This window comes from Clinocottus analis, unplaced genomic scaffold (assembly GCF_023055335.1).
Source record: "Clinocottus analis isolate CAN_PGR_092001 unplaced genomic scaffold, fCliAna1.0.p SCAF_36, whole genome shotgun sequence".
Taxonomy (NCBI): domain Eukaryota; kingdom Metazoa; phylum Chordata; class Actinopteri; order Perciformes; family Cottidae; genus Clinocottus; species Clinocottus analis.
In genome coordinates, this window is record NW_027176109.1 from 592,606 (window position 1) to 612,530 (window position 19,925).

The following is a 19,925-nucleotide window of genomic DNA, read 5'->3' on the forward strand; positions in this document are numbered from 1 at the left end:
TTTTATTGCAATATGGTGGGCATCATTTTGTGTGTGCAGTGCGTGTCTGTCAACTCGCCGACGCTCTGGGGATCGAGGACGAGGCTCTACAGGATAAAAAGGTCTGACACGCACATATCAATCTGTGCTTTCATATTATATATATATATATATATATATATATATATGAATGAACTAATCATTTATAAAGCACTAATCCAACATGAATACTCATTAGTAACTCATCCATAAACCCATTTATACATTATTAGTTCTTGATTAATAAGCTTAGGTTTTCACAATTTATGAATGAAGTATTCAGGACTTATTCATGATTGATAAGTTCATGTGTAATGTGCTAGTGAATGATAAAGAAAAATGCTGCATTTCATGATAAATTCAGGTAGTTACTACTAGTTAGTTAAGCGTTAGTTAAGCATGTTCTAAGAATGACTATCTGTGCTTTACAAAGCATTAATAAATGTCATGATGAATTCACTAGTTACTACTCGTTAGCTCACTCGTTACTACTCGTTAGCTCACTCGCTACTAGTCATTAGCTCGCTCGCTACTACTCGTTAGCTCACTTGCTACTACTCGTCAGCTCACTCGCTACTACTCATTAGCTCGCTCGCTACTACTCGTTAGCTCACTCGTTACTACTCGTTAGCTCACTAGCTACTACTCATTAGCTCACTAGCTACTACTCGTTAGCTCACTCGTTACTACTCGTTAGCTCACTAGCTACTACTCATTAGCTCACTAGCTACTACTCGTTAGCTCGCTAGCTACTACTCGTTAGCTCACTAGCTACTACTCGTTAGCTCGCTAGCTACTACTCGTTAGCTGTCTAGGTACTACTCGTTAGCTCGCTCATTACTACTCGTTAGCTCACTCGTTACTACTCGTTAGCTCTCTAGTTACCACTCGTTAGCTCACTCTTTACTACTCGTTAGCTCACTAGCTACTATGGTAGCACTTTGTAATAAGTGCACACTATTTAGTTCACGGTTCATTAATGCTTTACTGATGCTAAATAGTGTGCACTTATGATAAAAGACCACCAATGGATTTGATCGTGTGTTTGTATGAGAGGAGAATACAACAAAAAATACACATTGACACACATGCAATAGGAAAAATGCTAAATCAGCGACTGTAGTCTGCAGTCTGCAGTCTGTAGTCTGTAGTCTGCAGTCTGTAGTCTGTAGTCTGCAGTCTGTAGTCTGCAGTCTGTAGTCTGCAGTCTTCACTCTTCACTCTTCACTCTTCACTCTGCAGTCGGCGGCGCGTTAAAGCGATTAAATGTTCCGCACTTCAATTCATAAAAGTAAACACAACAAGAACCAAGAACACGTCTTCTCTCCGTCTCTCTCACTTCATTCCCGGGAAAACATCTGTTCTCGTCTGTCTTGTCTTTTTTTCCCAGGATTCAGAGCTCCTCGCTCTGTTTTTCCCGGCTGATGAGCAGATGACTTCTTGTTGTTCAGAGGCGGCACGCTGCTCTTCTCACAGCACGCTAACGCACCAGCAAATATTTACGCTGCCGCTAACGAGAAACACATCATTTAGCCCAAAATAGGACGACTGCAAACACGAACGTGTGCATTAAAATGTTCACGTTGGTGAAAACAGATTCATAAACATATGCAAGCAGCCACACACACACACACACACACACACACACACACACACACACACACACACACACAATCCTCGTCTGATGAGGGCCGACGCCCACGCAGTCGGACTACACACACGGCGTTCATCATGGGAAGACGCTTTCATTTGATTCCAGAGTAAAAACATGTGAAAAGTTCTGTTTCTCATATTTCACTGACGGCTGTTTGTTTGAGCATCCAGACGATCCGTGAAATCAGCGGGAAAATAAAGAAAAATAAAGCTTCCGACGTCGTTCACGAGGATGATTCAGTCCCAACTCGTGCAAAACGCTGCTGTGCAGCCCTTTAAACCCTAAACCATAATCCTATTTATGGTTTGAGTTGTGTTCAGAGGTCGTACAAGGAGATTGTTTATTATTGTAGCCTTGATTTCATGTTTATCTGATACCTAACATGCTTCTTGTGTTGTTTTAAGGATTTATAACATGTTTTTTTTTCTTGATTTGTATCTTGTGACCTGATAAAAAAGACACATTAAAGTCTGATCTATGGAAGCCCATTACCGCCACAAAAAAATATTATTATCTCATAATTATGACTTTTTATCTCATAATTATGACGTTTATTTCATAATTTCAACTTTATTATCTCATAATTATGCCTTTTAGTTCATAATTTCAACTTTATTATCTCATAATTATGACTTTTATTTCATAATTTTGACTTAATTATCTCACAATTATGATTTTTTCTCATAATGACTTATTTTATAATTTCAACTTTATTATCTCTTAATTGTGACTTTTTATCTCATTTTTATGATTTTTATTTCATAATTCTGACTTCATTATCTCATAATTAGGACTTACCTCATTATTATGACTTATTTCATAATTTCCACTTTATTATCTCATAATTAGGACTTATAATTTGAACTTTATTATCTCATAATATGACTTTTTTTCTTGTAGTTGTGTAAATAAACTTCATAGCTTTCAGGTCTGTGTAAATATGGATGAAGTCTTTTGTGGCTTTATGGGTTGAAATAAATAAAAAACAGTCAAATCCAGACGGGCGGCGTTATGAAGCCGTGACCTTTGGAGCCGCTCGAGGTAGCGCCGCGTTTCTAAAACTGTCCTTCCGACTGTCGTACCCACAATGCAACAGGAGGCCAAATCTACCTTTTAAAGAGAAAAGAAAAATGTGTCTTTACTTCAAGATAATGAGCTGTGAGAGTTTTCTGTGAGACGTTGTGTCAGAAAGCAGAACAACAAACCGCTCAACACGTTCATTTCCTCCTTTTTGATAATTTAGCATGAAACACACATTATGTGTGTTTGTTTGTTTTGTATTATTATTAATATTTGGATTCATACAGGATGTAGAAAGTTAGGACTTTGCCAGAAGAAGCAACAAACATCTGAAGCAGCAGGTCAGAGTGTTTCATGAGCTGTCAGCACGACGCTGCAGGAGTGTGTAGACACACACGAGCTGTGATCAGTGTCGACTCCTCGGAGGCCAAACACTTCAGAATCAGCCGCTTTATGATCCTCAAACTAAACCTCCAGACCTGCATCTGCATCAGCGGAGCGACTGCAGCGCTCGTAGTGAACCTGCAGTGAGTGTTGCAGCGCGGCGTCAGCTGGTGTGTAATCCAGCCTCTTCCTGCACGCATTAGTTCATCTTTACGTGTCAAGCGGCATGAATGATGTCATTATTCTCTCTCACTGCTTCTCATCGACAGTTCGCTGGTTTGATGGAACGTCGGCCTTGAAACGAGCATCAATCAGTTCATCTTCTGGAGGAGCGAGCCGGGTTTTCTCAACATGTGTTCGCTCCTTCGTCCCGGAGAGGTCAGAGGTCAAGTATCAGCGGCCCCTCCCTCCCCCCTCCGGGAGCAGGAAGACAGATTCATTGTCTTGCTCAAGGACACTTGAAGCTTGATGGTGGGAATCCTCACGACGCGCCGCTTGAACACATCACATGTAGTTTGGTGGAGACTCCTGTCACGCCACGGCGCCTCCAGGACCGAAAGAGTCAAACTAAACCTCTGAATAACACAATCCCTCTCATTTGGTCCCGTCCGTGACCTCGTGATGAAAACTTCATGGCGCGACAAAATAGTTCCACTCGTGGAAGAAAAAAAAAGAAGTTGTATTTCCGAGAAAGCTCCCGCGTGAATACACACTCGTAGACACAGATGGATGCACAGATAAACACAGGTATGCACACACACACACACACAAACACACACACACAAACACACACACATCTAATCTCCTGAGCGGCCCACAGTTCCTGGCCTCGGGCCATTAGACTAACCGAGTACAGAGGGGGAGGAGAGAGGAAAGGAGGCATGGAGGGAGGCAGAGAGAGAGAGAGAGAGAGAGAGAGAGAGAGAGAGAGAGAGTGAGAGAGAGATAGAGAGAGAGAGAGAGAGAGAGGGAGAGAGAGACAGAGAGAGAGAGAGACAGAGAGAGAGAGAGAGAGAGAGAGAGAGAGAGAGAGAGAGAGAGAGAGAGAGAGAGACAGAGAGAGAGAGAGAGAGAGAGAGAGAGAGAGGCAGGAGACATGGACACAGTTAGAGGGAGGACGGCGCTTGTCTTTGGGAAATGGAAATCCTTTAAAATCTAAAGTGGTTTCCTCTCCCTTCCCTCCTCCATCCTGCTCTGTGCCCTCGCTCCCTCCCTCCTCTCTCCTTCCCTCCCTCCCTTCCTCAGAGCTCCCACGCTGCTAACTAGAAACCTGTCAGTGTTTTTAACTCGGAGCTGCAAGCCGGGAGCTTTTTTTTTTGTTGTATTTTCTACAAAGAACATCTTTATATTGTTTCAGAGAAAGAAAAAGCGAGAAAAAAAAAGTTTGCTCACCCGACGCGACAACCCATGAATTCATATGCGAGATCGTATTTTTATATATATATTTACATATAGGGAAGAACATCAACCTCTCAGGAAGCAGAGACAGCCTTGTTGACCGAGAGGAAGAGAGAGAGGAAGGCCGTCACGTGACCGAGCTCGTCCAATCCCTGCAGACTGCAGAGGAGGAAGACTCCGTGCATCCACCTGTCTCTTCATCTCTCTCCTCTGCAGAATCAGAAAAGAGGAGGCCGTCTGCTCCATCATCCGTTTCAAGGGTTTCCCTTCCTCTTCTGTCAGCCCCCAGGTTATTTTTACCCCCTCCTCCCTCTTCATCCCTCGCTCTTCATCCCCCCCTCCCTTTCTCAAGCGAACTCTCCGTGCCAATTTGTCCTCTCTTAGTCACGCTAAGCACTTATCTCGTCCCCGCTGAATGCCTCTGCAATCAAACCAACACTTATCCGGTTGTAAGGCATCCTAATGGCCGCCTGATAATGAAACTCCTTCATTGTGAGTTAACAACTCGCGTGAAGTCGACGACACAAGCAGGGAAATTGCTGATGAGAACCGCGGACGAGAAGAAAAATAAAAAGTGCTGCAGCTGCAGCTGCTGCATTGTAAGTGTTCTGTACATTAAATAATGAGCCTGACTGTACAGCTGCAGGGTCACTTTGCATTCTTTGAAACCGTCTCGGAGGTTTTTGTGTTCATGGATCTCTTCTAGAGGACGGAGCCCAGAGGTCCTGCTCTCTGGGCTCCGTCCCTCAGAAACATCCTCAAGGCTCAATGAATCCACAGATTACGCCCGGATTACACTTACAACAAGGTTTGCTGCTTAGTTTCCCACTTTAAACCCGGAAAATGTTCAAACCACATGTGAACTCGCCGCTTGAGTCACATATTCCTCTTTGTATGAATAAAATTGGCATTAAATGTCCTTCATTGACAGATGCACAGGCAGGTCTGTTCATAAATTTACATTCACGCCTTTTTTTTCATGAATTCTGGGACGAAGGGCAGATGATGACATTCACGCTGTGTGAGGTTTAAAGGTGCTGTTGTTTTATTCTTTACTTCCTGTCAACGACAAGAGCTCCAACACCAACGACCTCTGGTCTGTAGCGCTGAACCACACGGTTCTTCATCCTCCACCGAAGACTTCAGGTCCCAAAATGACCTCACACTGTTTTTAGCTAACATGATAAACAAGAGTAAATACTGTATTTGTTGATTATTTTCAGCTGCAATAATCCACATTTGGTGCCGTGCAGTATTTATCTCCACTTGTGTGTGATTGACTGAACATAATCCACAGAGATTACATGGGAGGCGTAATATAGAAAAGCAGATGTTAAGGTTGGTTTATTTGTGTAGTTAAACGGCCTCTTCGGATGCAACGTGAGCTCATGTGAAGCAGATATTGTTTTTCAATCTGCACGTCACACTAATGAGAAGCCATGAAGCAATAACTGTAGAATAATCGTGCATGATAATCACAAACTGGAGCACTTCATGCTTTCATCCGGTTCCTTAAATTCCACTTTTCAAGTAACAAGCGGTGAAGAAGTGGAATGATTTGAGAAGAAGGAAGAATAACTGCTGGTTATCGCCGGGTTTGTGGACTCGTCCGTCTTCCCTCCGGCTTGCCGTAGCGATGTCGGGATCGGCGTTTTCTAGATGCGTTCAAGGCTCAAAAGCAATGTTAAATGACCTCAAAGCCGCTACAGGAATTATGAAATGTGTAAGATTGATTCACAAAGAGCCAACTTATGAACGAGAGTAAAGTTTTCCAGCGGAGGCTCGATGGAGCGTGACGGCGTTCCCGTTGTCGCGCTCCGGCTAGCGTCCCGCGCATTAGCATTCCCGCCGTCGCTGTCAATCAGACGGGGCTTTTCCTCCGCCCGTCCCGTCGGCGCCGACGCTCTGATTACAGGGCGCCGCCGTCCCCAAGCCGCCACGTCGGGGAAACCTTTGAGTTCAGCCCTCGAGCGGCGGAGCGGCAATCATGGCGAACGCCGCGCTCTTCTGAGCCTCTTCAAAAGCAGACGACCACAATCATATTGATTAGCGCTTTTGTTCAAACCACTCCAACAATCAGGCGGACTCTCGTCAGAAAGACACTCGAGTGAGCCTCGTCCGCCGCGGAGAGGCGATTGGGAGCACGCCGCCGGCTTGTTGTGCGGCGCTCTGCGCTTGGATCCAACCGACGACGACACGCGGCGATCAAACGTCTTGAAAAGGCGTTTATCTCTGGAGTGATGACGGAGCGCGACGCCGAGATCATACGCGTGTAAATGCAACAACGTGTCGTTAGATTAAAGCCACGACTCTTTAATCTAACGACGCTTTAATCTGCACGCCGTTGGATTAAAGCAGCGGTGCTCAAACTGTGGGGCGCAACCCTCTAGTGGGGCGTGGAGGTATTACAAGTGGGGCGCGGTTGTTTTCCAGACACAAGCGTCATATCAAAATCTGATTTTGGGATGTTTATGGTAGCATTAAGAGCCTTGAGTACCTTTTAAAGCTGTGTACTGATACAATTCATTATTATTATAATTATAATTATCGAGAGTCATTGGATCCTCACTCACCTTTGCATTGGTTGGTGTTCTTGTCCAGGATGGCCTTTGTTGACACAATCTTCCCGTATCTGTAAAAACGAGGATAACATATTCAGGTCAGTCTTACATCCTGTTAAACAGACGTACGAGCTGCTCTTTGAGTCGCACGACGCTGCGTACGAGTGTTTGTCTACACGTCCACTCGACAACTTGATCGCACTCAAACGATTCGCAGAGGATGACCTTTCATGACCTTTGTCAACTTTCAATCTAGCGTCCACGACGAGAAGTTAAAACTCAAATTAATGGATTTTAGGAACTATTTATTGGATTGTCATGAACTTTGGGACAGACGAGCGCCGTCACCACGCGAACATTTACATCTTTTGACCATTAAATGTACAAAACCGACGACGCTTTGTTGGCTTCAGTTTGCCATCTTTTTTTTTCCATCAATTTTTTTCATAATTTTTTTTCCCATTAATTTTTTTCCATCAATTTTTTTCATCATTTTCTTTTATTTATTTTTTTTCATCATTTTTGTTCCATCAATTTTTTTTTCCATAATTTTTTTTCAGAATTTTCTTTTTATTATTATTTTTTCATCATTTTTTTTTCGTCATTTTTTTTCCATCAAATTTTTTCTTCATCAATTTTGCCATCATTTTGTTTGGCATCAGCCTCGGCTTTGTTTAGGGCTAATTAGCTAATGTTAGCATACTAGCGTGCTGAGTGTTAGCATTGTCATCGGGAGCTCGTCGGCGTGTTTAAGCCGTTTTCATTCATATCGCAGTGAAACAGACACGTGTCTGAACTCAAGAAGACGTTTCTACAAAGTTTGAATGGAAGACAGCGACACACTTCCTCGTGGTATCCGCCAGAGAATCCGTCACCATTTTGCTGCGTCTCCGCTTCCTCTCCGTTGCTTCTGTATTTATCTGTTCCACATCTCCCGCCGGGCGCCTCAGCACACAGCCAGCGTCGTCTTATGAATGATCGGACTGGAAGCGCTTGATATCTGCGTGGCAGCAGCTGCAGCTCGGAGGCCTGGAAGAGAGACGGACAACCTCCACGCCGCCGTCCTCTCAACTCTTAGCGTCCGTCCGTTTCGATGCCTTTTCTCGCGTTTGACAGCTCCGCCTCCGTCTTTGTCTTCTTCCCTTTATTTCCCTCTCCGTTCTACTTCTACTCTCCGGCTCGCTGTTCTCACAGAGAGACGTTAATAATGTTTCTTATCAGTCCTCCTGGAGAGAGAGAGAGGAAGAGACGCCTAGAAGGTACGAGGAGAGAGGAAGAAAGAGGCGAGAGAACGCCTGGATGGCTGCCCGGCTGTGTGCAGATGAGACTTATTTTTAATGAATGTTTTAACACCGCTGCACAAAGACTGACTGGCTGTGGAGCAGATTGACGGAGCGGCTGGCTGACGGCCACGAGGCGAGGGATGGAGAGACAACGAGGAGGGAGACGGGACAGATAGAGGAATCAAGGAGAGGATACAGTGTGGGAGGTTAGGAGCCGAGAGGGGGGTGAACAAAGGGAGAAAGGAGAGAGAGAGGATGAGGAATGGACGAGGAGAGGGAGAGCAGTCAGTCAAAAGATAAAACGAGACACTGAAGGCGAGGAAGGAAGCGAGCTGGTCGGGGAGCGATGGAGAGATAGTGAGAGGTGTTTAATAAAGAAGAGATCATTTAGCTGTCAGCGTCGGCCGAGAGAACAGAGACGACTCGCTCGCCCGACGGCGTCGCCGGGCGAGCGAGTCGGGACGCAAGACTTTAGAAGTAGAGTTAGTAGAGGAGACAAAAGGCTTTGAAAAGGCCGCGATCACACGACACCACGGCTGAGCCGCCTGTTAGAAGAGACAACGACGGCTTTCTTCAAACAATGCTCACTTTTCGCACTTTTTTTCTGTAAATTAATGCCTTTTCTTTTGCAGGTCAGCGCTCGTGACGAGGCTGAAATACAATTTATTGTTTGATTTGTAGTTGTTTTTGTTTCCCCCGATGTCAAAGCTTGTGCTAAACAAGATCTTTGGGGAACGATCCAACTGTTGCACACGTAAAAATAAAACTCAGGCAGGACTAATCGCCCACACACACACACACACACACACACACACACACACACACACAGAGACAAACACACACATGTGGACGCACATGCAAAAGGCAGCGCCGCGCATCAAAAACCACCAAAGCGGTAATCACACACACCATCTGGCAATACCCGACTCTTTGTTGACTTCTGCCTCAGTGTGATTCAGACTGTGTGTGTGTGTGTGTGTGTGTGCGCGTCAGTGCACGAGTGTAAACACCTAGCGTGCATGTGTGAGTGAATGTGCCTGTTGGGTTAGTGAGACTGCACGACAACAATCCAGCACGGCTGTTTTGTCAGCTTGTTTTTTCCCGGCAGAAAAGTGAAACATTTCCAGATTGTTTTGGATTTGTGTGTGTCCATCCGTGTGTGTGTGTGTGTGTGTGTGTGTGTGTGTGTGTGTGTGTGTGTGTGTGTGAGAAAGACAAAGAGAGCTACCTGGCCTGACACGTCATGAATCTTGAGAAAATATGTTCCCGGTTGTCACGAAGTGGAAAACAAATAGAGCGGACATTGAATGTGTGGCTGTGTGTGTGTGTGTGTGTGTGTGTCATCCTCATATGAATGAGTGTGTGTGTGTGTGACACACACACACAAGTATGAATCCCACCTGTTCGCTCTCTCGCTAGACAACCGAGCCGGACTGAAAAACAAAAAGGACGAGAAGGGGAAACGACACCACGGCCTTCAGGGAAATGTCAAATTACAACAACACACAAAATGGCGTCTGCTCCTGGACTTGATTCAGTGTCTCCACACACACACACACACACACACACACACACACACACACACACACACACACACACACACACACACACACACACACACAAAAACAGCTGCTATCGAGGCGGTGAAATGGAAGAAAGTATTGATAATAGATCAGATGACAGAGGAGAGGGAAAGTGCAGAATGTTCTGAGTCCGAAGTCCCGACTGGATCGCGCTCATTGATTCCTGGTTGGAAAAATAACTTGGACCACTTTGACCCGGCGGCTCGAGGGAGACGAGTGAATATTATTCAAATGCTGGTAACACAACAATGCAGCAGCAGCAGGAGGCAGAAGGAGAAGGTTACCTCCCCACCGGGCCGAGGAGACGGAGAGAACCGGTTCTGTTTGTTTCCACTCGATGTAAATCAGGACTACATTTTCTCTCTTTTTAAAACGCTGCGGTGCGCTCGTCCTGACCTCCTCTGTGTGAAGAGGTTTCTTCTCTGTACAGTGAAGCAACATCACCTTGAAATAACATTTTAGTTTTTTAGTTTTCACAATCAACACTTGAATTGATGCACTTGCAGTTGACACGGTAGTACATGTATTTTTTTTAAAAAGGAAGAAAAGCTGAAGCTTTTCTGAGTGAAGACTAGTGGGAAAGGTCTCAGTGAAATGGAGCATGATTCTGTGGGTCGCTCGGTACCGGGCCGCTCAGAAAAGATTACTTTTTTTATTAAAAAAAGTTGGAGAAAAACAGAAATCCAAAAGGACGGAAAGATCTTTTATTTTGAAAAATGACCGGCTACATCCGTCTGTGCGTCTCGACACAAGTCAAGAGGTCACGTAGTTACGTTACCCGAAAAATTTAACTTAAAAATATGTTTAAAATCTGTCAGTGTTCTGGATTAAAATCAAGACAGAATATCCTGAGATCGCCAAAAAAGCTCTGAAACCTGCTTTTATTCCAACATCCTGTCTTTGTGAAGCGGGTTTAAGTTTTAGTAGACTAGATTAAAGGTTTAAGTTACAGAGTAGACTGGATTAAAGGTTTAAGTTACAGAGTAGACTAGATTAAAGGTTTAAATTACAGAGTAGACTGGATTAAAGGTTTAAGTTACAGAGTAGACTGGACTAAAGGTTTAAGTTACAGAGTAGACTGGATTAAAGGTTTAAGTTACAGAGTAGACTGGACTAAAGGTTTAAGTTACAGAGTAGACTGGACTAAAGGTTTAAGTTACAGAGTAGACTAGATTAAAGGTTTAAGTTACAGAGTAGACTGGACTAAAGGTTTAAGTTACAGAGTAGACTGGACTAAAGGTTTAAGTTACAGAGTAGACTGGACTAAAGGTTTAAGTTACAGAGTAGACTAGATTAAAGGTTTAAGTTACAGAGTAGACTGGACTAAAGGTTTAAGTTACAGAGTAGATTGGACTAAAGGTTTTAAAAAAAAGAGCTAATTTTACACTTTTCCTGTGTTTCCTGTGTTTCCTGTAGATGAACCTGCTGAAGTATCTCCATCGTGTCAAGACGTTACCCGTATGTCATGGCGTAGCTGGCGAGCTAACGCTCGCTATTCTCTTCATACAGTAGAAACGCTACAAAGACACAAAACGGTTCAAAGCCAGAGAAAAACTTTCAGGACGAGTTTCAACAAACAAGAAACAACTGAAACTCACACTGATGTTTCCAGACTGTCGAGATTTCAGAGGGCAACGTGAATGCAAAACTTGACACAATCTGTGTGTGTGTGTGTGTGCGCGTGTGTGTGTGTGTGTGTGTGTGTGTGTGTGTGTGTGTGTGTGTGTGTGAAGTGTTAATAACGGTCCTCTGAGGGCCCCCACAGCGTCAGATCTGTGTTTTCATTTCCTTCTGGAGAACCGTCAGCCTATGGATGCTCGCCGTTTGATGTCTACTGAACCACAGTTGCCACCCCCCCACACACAGACACACACACACAGACACACACACAGACACACACACACACACTCACACACTTGCACTATTTCTACCTTTCCAGGATGTGTATATACATTATGTATATATGGACGTTCTGTGTGTTTGCACATTGTGCGTGTTCGAGTGAGAGTGAGTGAGTGAGTGAGAGTGAGTGTGTGTGTGTGTGTGTGTGTGTGTGTGTGTTCACGCTGGTTGGTCTCTGTGTGTGGTATCCTCTAATTAGGGATCCAATGCAGCTGTCTTGTCTCTTGCACTTCCCTCCTCTCTGCCAGTTAGACGGAGACGAACGCAGAAGGAGGGACCGAGCGCTTCAGAAGTCTTCGGCTTCACTTCCCCTGAAGCTTAGCGCCGCGTTCAGGTGCGGTGAAGAAACGCGGCGTCGGAGCGTTTCCTCGACGAAGAGGCGACGCTGCTGCAGCACCACGGATGAGCTCATTTCATCTGATAATAAGAACAGGCGGCTGTTGCTCTACTTCAACCAGGAGGTGCAGAGTAAACTTTAAACTCCACAACGTCTTCAGAGAGCTTCATACCTCGCAGTCCACACATAGAGGCTCTTTTTTCTTTTTCCCTCAATGTTATTGCAGTGAAATTGGCACCAGAGTGTCAGCAAAAGCTCTTTTTCTGCTGAACCCGGAGAGTCAGGTGACGCTAGAAAATATCTACTTAGTATACGAGCTGTCGCAAACGGAGACGCTTGAAAGCCGACCGGCGTCGAGAGAGAAGAGATTCAATAAATGTTGAAATGGGGGATGTGACGTGCGAAATGCAAGACATGAATGTTGACTATTTAACCTTTTGGAAACCGTGTGAAAATCCTCCCGCGCTCATTTTAATACCCAGCATGCCCCATTCGTAATTTTTCCATTTTTGAACCAAACGACACAGTTTTTTGACTGAAACTTCTTCCTAACAGGACAAGTCTTTGTTTTATTGTGATTTTGGTTTCAGATTCAGATTCTTTAGGTCCTAATCTTTCCAAAAAGGTGTCTTATTGACGCTCCAGGAGGCTTTTTTGGGGAATCTGGCTCATATCATGCTGGATGTTCATAGTTACCATCAAAATATTTTTAAAAGGGATTTTTTTTTGCAGATATATTTTTTTCCCGAGACCAATACATACAATAAACACAAGTATTGGAATTAATTTGGGGTTCCGACGACGACTCAAACAGGGAAAAGAGGTCTGGAGACATCATTGGTTCGTATATAGTTTTAACAGGTTAAAGTTCTGCACACCTGCGTTTCTCCTGCTGAACTTTGTGTTATTGGCGTGTTTTATTTTAAAGACCTAAACAAAATGGAAATGTAAGTACATTTCCTCAAAACCACCGTGGAAACTCCAGCTGCCGTGTCGATGTGAGGAAACACTTTGTTTGACATCTTGACGTTTGTCCGCTTTGCATCAGCGTCGTGATGAAGAAGTTTATTTAAGATTGACTCCCGACGACACAACTGCTCATATTCAGGAGGAGAGAAAAAAGGCTGAAGCTGTGATATTTAAATAAAGATCTGCTCATGAAACAGATGAAGAGCAGATCTCACACATGGAGGGACAGAAACATGTTGCAGGGTTCAGCTTCACCTCCATCACCTGCGACCAGAACATCACGCGTGTGTTCACAACACGGAGACATGATCTAAAAACACATTCATACTCTGCTGCTGAAGATCAACGAGATATTGTGAAGTTATAGTTTTATATTCATCAGCTGTGATTTCTCCTTCGAGTGAGAAAAACTATAATCTGTCCTCGTATAACCCCAAAAACATGAAGCAGAGATGGAGAGAGAGAGAGAGAGAGAGAGAGAGAGAGAGAGAGAGAGAGAGAGAGAGAGAGAGAGAGAGGGATGGATGGACAGACAGACAGACAGATAGATAGATAGATAGATAGATAGATAGATAGAGAGAGAGAGAGAGAGAGAGAGAGAGAGAGAGAGAGATAGATAGATAGATAGATAGATAGATAGATAGAGAAATAGATAGACAGACAGACAGACAGACAGACAGACAGAGAGAGAGAGACAGAGAGAGAGAGACAGAGACAGAGAGAGAGAGAGAGAGAGAGAGAGAGAGATAGATAGATAGATAGATAGATAGATAGATAGATAGATAGATAGATAGATAGATAGATAGATAGATAGATAGATAGATAGATAGCTTGATTGATTGATTGCTAACTGGATAGATGGATTTATGGATTGATAGATAGCTGGATTGATAGTGGGAGAGATAGATGAAGTAGTGTGTCGGTGGTGAGGGCGAGAGAGAACAACACATGTGGGTATAAAAGCGAGCGAGAGAGAAATTGTCCTTGCGCTCCGCTCTGCAGTCCGGTCACGTTCTGCTCCGTCCCCAGACGTTAAAAGTGTGTCCATAGTTTTGGCGACCGAGGGAGTGATTGGAAATGTCAGCTGACAACAGCACTTTTCACTGACACTCTGAGAACTGGCACCGAGACAGGGGTGAGGGATGGAGGGGGGAGGGAGGAGGGAGGAGGGAGGAGGGAGGAGGGAAGAGGGAGGAGAGGGAGGAAATGAGGAGGATGACAGAATAGGAAGGAGAGGAAGGTGCTGGCGGGTGGATCGGCTCACAAAAGAAGCCACGCTTGGTAACAATGAAGATGAGGATGACATTGAGTTGATAAAGTGTGTGTGTGTGTGTGTGTGTGTGTGTGTGTGTGTGTGTGTGTGTGTGTGTGTGTGTGTGTGAGCGTCGAGGGACTGTCCTTCCGCCATTCATTGTAGCTGTGAGCATGAATGAAATGCCTGTTAGTGTGAGCTTGTCTGCATGTCATGTCTGTGAGTGACAGGAAACTGCCATTCAGTCTATTCCTCAAAGAGAGAGAGAGACACACACAGACACACACAGACACACACACACACACACACACACACACACACACAGGCCCCCTCCCTCACTGACCTTTCCTAAATGTTACTGGCCACTTGGCACACGGACCGGGCCTCTAATGAAACTTTTATTGGCCCCCATTTTTCACCCTGTTCCTCCAGAACGCCTCCGGGGCTCAGCTGAAATACAACAGGCTTGAACTGCAGCTGACACGCAGAAGGGCAAGGTGTGTGTGTGTGTGTCTGTGTGTCAGCGTGTGTGTGTGTGTCAGCGTGTGTGTGGTAGAGAGCGTTGTCGTCCTTGCATTTTAGTTTTTATCCGCCCCGTTTCTTTATTTCAAAAGCAATTAGCTCAATTATAAATGTTGATGAGATCATTTGAAGCCTTTACCTGCGGAGTATTTAGCACAATATATCATTCTCCAATTACATTTGATAGCATCAGGTAATAGCTGGAGGCAAACACGGCCCTCTCAGGGACGGCTGCTTTATTGTTTGTGTTACATTCTGTGTGGACTCTGTTTGTCCACGTGGGAATTAGATGTGCAGGATCAGCTTTTCAGCACCGAGGAAGAGGAAGGGATGAGGAATGCCAAGCAGCTGAAGGTACTGCAGGCTAGCAGCAACCAGGATGTCCACATCATGCATCCAGGTATCATCAGAGAGCAGATACACGCTCAGCTGTGGGCACGCCGTCCTTTTCATGTACAACAAGCGTGCTAGTTTTACACCAGGGATCAGCTCTTTGCTGTAAAATAATGTCATCCTGGTACCGTAGGAGTCGGTTTACAAGCTGATACTTCCTTCAGTGGGTGTCCTCCGCTGCAGCTAGCTAGCGCTGCTGCTAGCTAGCGCTGATGCTAGCTAGCGCTGCTGCTACTGCCCTGCTGCCCGAGTCGGGCATCGAGCGGGCGCTGGTCCCGTACCTTCGGTGGTTGTTGGGGCACTAGCGGTAGCTAGCGAGGAGCTAGCTGGGTGCTAGCAGCAGCGCTAGCTGGCTGGCTACAGCGCGGAGCTAGCGGTGGTAGTAGCGGCTTGTAACCCGACTTTTTACGGTATATCCATATTTTGCCCTCAAATCCTCTCCAAGTAATGTTCATGCAAAGTCAAGAAATGAGTATTATTATTAAGAAAATAAAGAAAATGAAATAAAAACACATCACACACTGGAGAAACTAAACAATAGAATATGTCAACGGCATCTGAACACCAGTCCACCACATCTGCTCATCGTTCACTATGTTTCTACAAACATGACACCGATATCAATGTTCCCTGTTTATCTGCACAGCGTTTTAACACAGTGCAGAATTATACCACAGAAGATCTCTCACTTGATGTTCAGTGTTCGATACGATGAACACAAGCTCGTCTATCTGAGAAACGACTGTTTTTTCATCTTTCTAATTCTATTATTTCAAACTGCATCTGCTGAGGAAGACGAAGCCAGACGAGCGAAAGCTCCGGGACGAGCGGCTGAGTCGGACCTCGAGGCGACGCCGCGTTTGTCTAATTGCTTGTTTCCAAGCCGAACTTTTTACTCTCGATGTTTACGGCGTTTTATGTTTTAAACGAGAGCAACGGGGCGTTTACGACGCAAACTGTGTCTAACGACTCGCCGCCTGCCAAAAGCACCGTGGGTTGAAATAAACACCGGGTCAGAGCAGCGCTGCTGGTGAACGATGAAGACTTCAACACCAACTCGGTGCCAGAAGATCAGAGTCTGCAGCGGGAAAACATGGCTCTGCAAACACAGGGATCCTGTTTCCAAGCCTGGAAAAGTCCTGTAAATATGTTATATTCATGTGTTATATTCATGTGTTCATGAGGTTCATTCATGCTGAGTTATAAATAATGAATCTGCTTTAAAAGAAGAGGCTCAAAACATCAGCAGCATACATACAGGCATCTATATAAATGTTTATTCTTTTAATCAAACTATTGTCTCTCATTCATTTGAGTCATTTAAGGTTTACTGTATGCTTTGAATCCTCATTGTTAGTTTAAATACTACATTTTATCACTTTTACTGTTTACACACACATTTCACACAATGTTTGATCATGAACATTTAGTTTAAAGTCATGAACATTTAGTTTAAAGTCATGAACATTTAGTTTAAAGTCATGAACATTTAGTTTAAAGTCATGAACATTTGGTTAAAAGTTACGGAAATTTGGATTAAAGTTATGGAAATATGCTTAGAATTATGGAAATTTGGTTTGAATTTTGGACATTTTGGTTAAAAGTCATGGAAATTTGTTTTACAGTTATGGAAATCCATTGATCACAATGTATATGAACCTATGTTAGTGAAGGCTGTTTAAGAATCTGGACCTACTTTGCTAAGATAAGCATGCTCCTTGAAGGACCACAGTGGCTGAGTTAAACCCCTTAAGGCTGAGGTTTAACCCCTTAAGGCTGAGTTAAACCCCTTAAGGCTGAGGTTTAACCCTTAAGGCTGAGGTTTAAGGCTGAGGTTTAACCCCTTAAGGCTGAGGTTTAACCCTTAAGGCTGAGGTTTAAGGCTGAGGTTTAACCCCTTAAGGCTGAGTTAAACCCCTTAAGGCTGAGTTAAACCCCTTAAGGCTGAGTTAAACCTCTTAAGGCTGAGTTAATACATTCAAAAACGTATGGCGACCGTTCCTGGAGTACTACATTTACGTCTACACTGAAACTAATAAATCGTAACTGATCTTAACTCTGTATAATATTAATTTAATTTATGTATTATACGGTATATTTTGTGCCATTTTGTATTCATGTACTGTGTAAATATACGTTCCTGGCGTTTATCTTTTCCCCGCTTTGGATGTGTTGGCCAGTCTCCCAGTGGGGTGTGATGGGATGTTGGCATAGTTTATAATGTGTAATACTACTAATGCTATTATGGAAGAAAGCAGTGAGCGGCCATGCTGTAAAATATGACCTCGCTTTACACAAGAAAGGCCTCAGACCATTAACATCAGACAAGAAGGATGGAAGTGTGTGCACTGTAAACTACGACTACTTATTTAAGTTTTCTCAACTTTTGACGACAGTTGACGTCACTAAGTTTAACTACATTTTCTTGTTCATCTATTTTGACATTCTTGTGAGCACAAACAGCGTCGTGTGTTTCTACCTTCAACAAACTGATAAATGTCTTGATTACATTTAAAATTCTCGTTTCGGTGAGACCATTTTCTTTGTGTTAGAAATCAATACAATGTTGTGTTGCTGTAATTGTATTTCAGGTTCTGCCAACTTAGATTTTCTTGTTCACAGAATTTGAGTCAGATTAATATCAAAACGTTCAGGAGGTCAACGCGAACACTTTGGAGACTTTAATTCACTCACCTGCTGCAACATCTAATACGTTTAAGTACTTTTATACACATTTTATTTTTGCTACGTCTATTTAATATTATTCTTACTGTTTTATTTTATTACTGTTTATCTATATTACTTGATTTTATATCTTTTGTGAGCAAAACTGCTGTAACCCTTTAATTTACTCACTAAGGGACTAATAAAGGATTATTTTATCTTATCTTATTGCGAGTTGTCTTTTTTACTGTGTGTGTGTGTGTCCTTGAGCGGCATGTGTGTGTGTGTGTGTGTGTGTGTGTGTGTGTGTGTGTGTGTGTGTGTGTGTGTAATAGAGCGAGTGCAGAAGGCAGCGGATGGGTTCGGTCCAGCTGCGTTGTGTTTTTTCCTCTGTGGAAACACTCGGTGGGAGGTTGTGCAGACGGGTCAAGAGCGAACTGTTGATACTCATCGTGAGCGACGCCGTCGGACTCACGCAAACAACAACAACTGAGTTCAGCTGCACTTGAAGGTCGTTTCTGCAAAAGCGAGGAACAGAACATGAGAACTCACGGCTGGCAGAGTTTGATGAGGTCCTGGTCGCTGGTGGCCGGCGGCAGGCCTCTGATGTACAGGTTGGTCTTACTGAGCTGCTCCACTAGCCCTCCTCCTCCTCCGTGACCTCCACCTCCATGACCTCCTCCTCCTCCTCCTGTGGTGCCAGGGCTGGGCGGAGCCATGGGCTGAGGGGGAGGAGCATAGGACTGCTGCAGAGAAAAAGAGGGACAGGTTAAAAATCAATAAAAAACTCAATGAAAAACTAATTTTCCCTTTTTTTATTATCCCGAAACAACACTCAGTACTAGGCGATGTATTACTGTGATTTAACACGTTTTTAAACTGTATCTAATACCTTTCTTGTACATATACCACCACCCGCTAGCAGCAGCGCTAGCAGCAGCAGTTCTTGCAGCAGCAGTGCTAACAGCAGGGCTAGTAGAGAGCTAGCAGCAGCGCTAGCAGCAGCGCTAGCAGCAGCTCTTGCAGCAGCAGTGCTAACAGCGCTAGTAGAGAGCTAGCAGCAGCGGTAGCGGGCTAAAGCACGGAGCTAGCGGAGACACCCACTGAAGCACGATGGTAGTAGCAGCCCAACTTTTACGGTACAGTGTTTTTATATTTTATATCTTTTCTCTTTCCGTGTCACAATAATTATCCATTTCTGTTCCTAAATCCTTCCCATGAAAACGCAACATAATCCTTCCACTGATCTCACATCCTTCTGGAGTAATCTCTTCCTGCTTCGAGTCCCACACCGATGTCTGAACTCAACAGGAAACGCATCAAATTAAGGAATCGTGGGCGTGTGTAATTACTACTTCTCCTTGTGATCATTCTGCCTGGATACAGATGCTTTTATTGTTATTAATGCCACGTTGTGTTGCTTGTTATCAGTAACTTCCTCCAGTTTTAGCAGTAGCTGTGTCATCATCATGACTGCAGCGACCGCGCTGTAAGTTAGCGTTGTTTGGTGTTATGAAAAAGGAAATGTCGAGTCGCTAGGCAGATTTGTTGTTGTTGTGAATCAGCGCACAGTGAAAGTAGTGCCTTCTAGGTCTTTTAGTCTGAAGTGACACTTGAAATGTGATCATTTCACCTGTTTTCAAAAGCAAGCGGACTTGAATCAAACAACATATTTCCTAAACCACAGAATACTGCATTGGACACATTCACCGTGCTTTAAATAGTTTCTGTCAGGGTCCCGCTGCGGGTGCACAAAGCAGGCCGGCGAGTGTTTCATCCAGGCCCGGGACCTTCACGACCCCGAACTTACTCAAACATTTCCTATCGGCCTCCGCTGTCCAATTACACAGCTCGGAGCCGACTAAATGACTCAATAAGAAGAGCGTTTCTGGCAGGGAAGAAAGGGCAGCGCGAAGGATTAATGAGTGTTTGGACGACGGGTTCAGAGGGCGGCGCTCCCCGGCCGGCCGAGACAAACTACCAGG

The 19,925-nt window shown here is 44.3% G+C and overlaps 1 protein-coding gene across 1 annotated transcript in view; it reads right to left on the bottom strand.

Moving 5' to 3' along the window:
- The window catches only part of LOC137799546 (RNA-binding motif, single-stranded-interacting protein 3-like), a 109,154-nt gene that overhangs the window by 56,973 nt on the left and 32,256 nt on the right, over positions 1-19,925 (bottom strand). Inside the window, exons 2-3 of the mRNA XM_068596342.1 lie at positions 18,493-18,686; positions 7,048-7,106 (exon numbers count right to left, since the gene is read on the bottom strand). Coding sequence (XP_068452443.1) covers positions 7,048-7,106; positions 18,493-18,686 — 253 coding nt within the window. The remainder of the gene's footprint in view (positions 1-7,047; positions 7,107-18,492; positions 18,687-19,925) is intronic.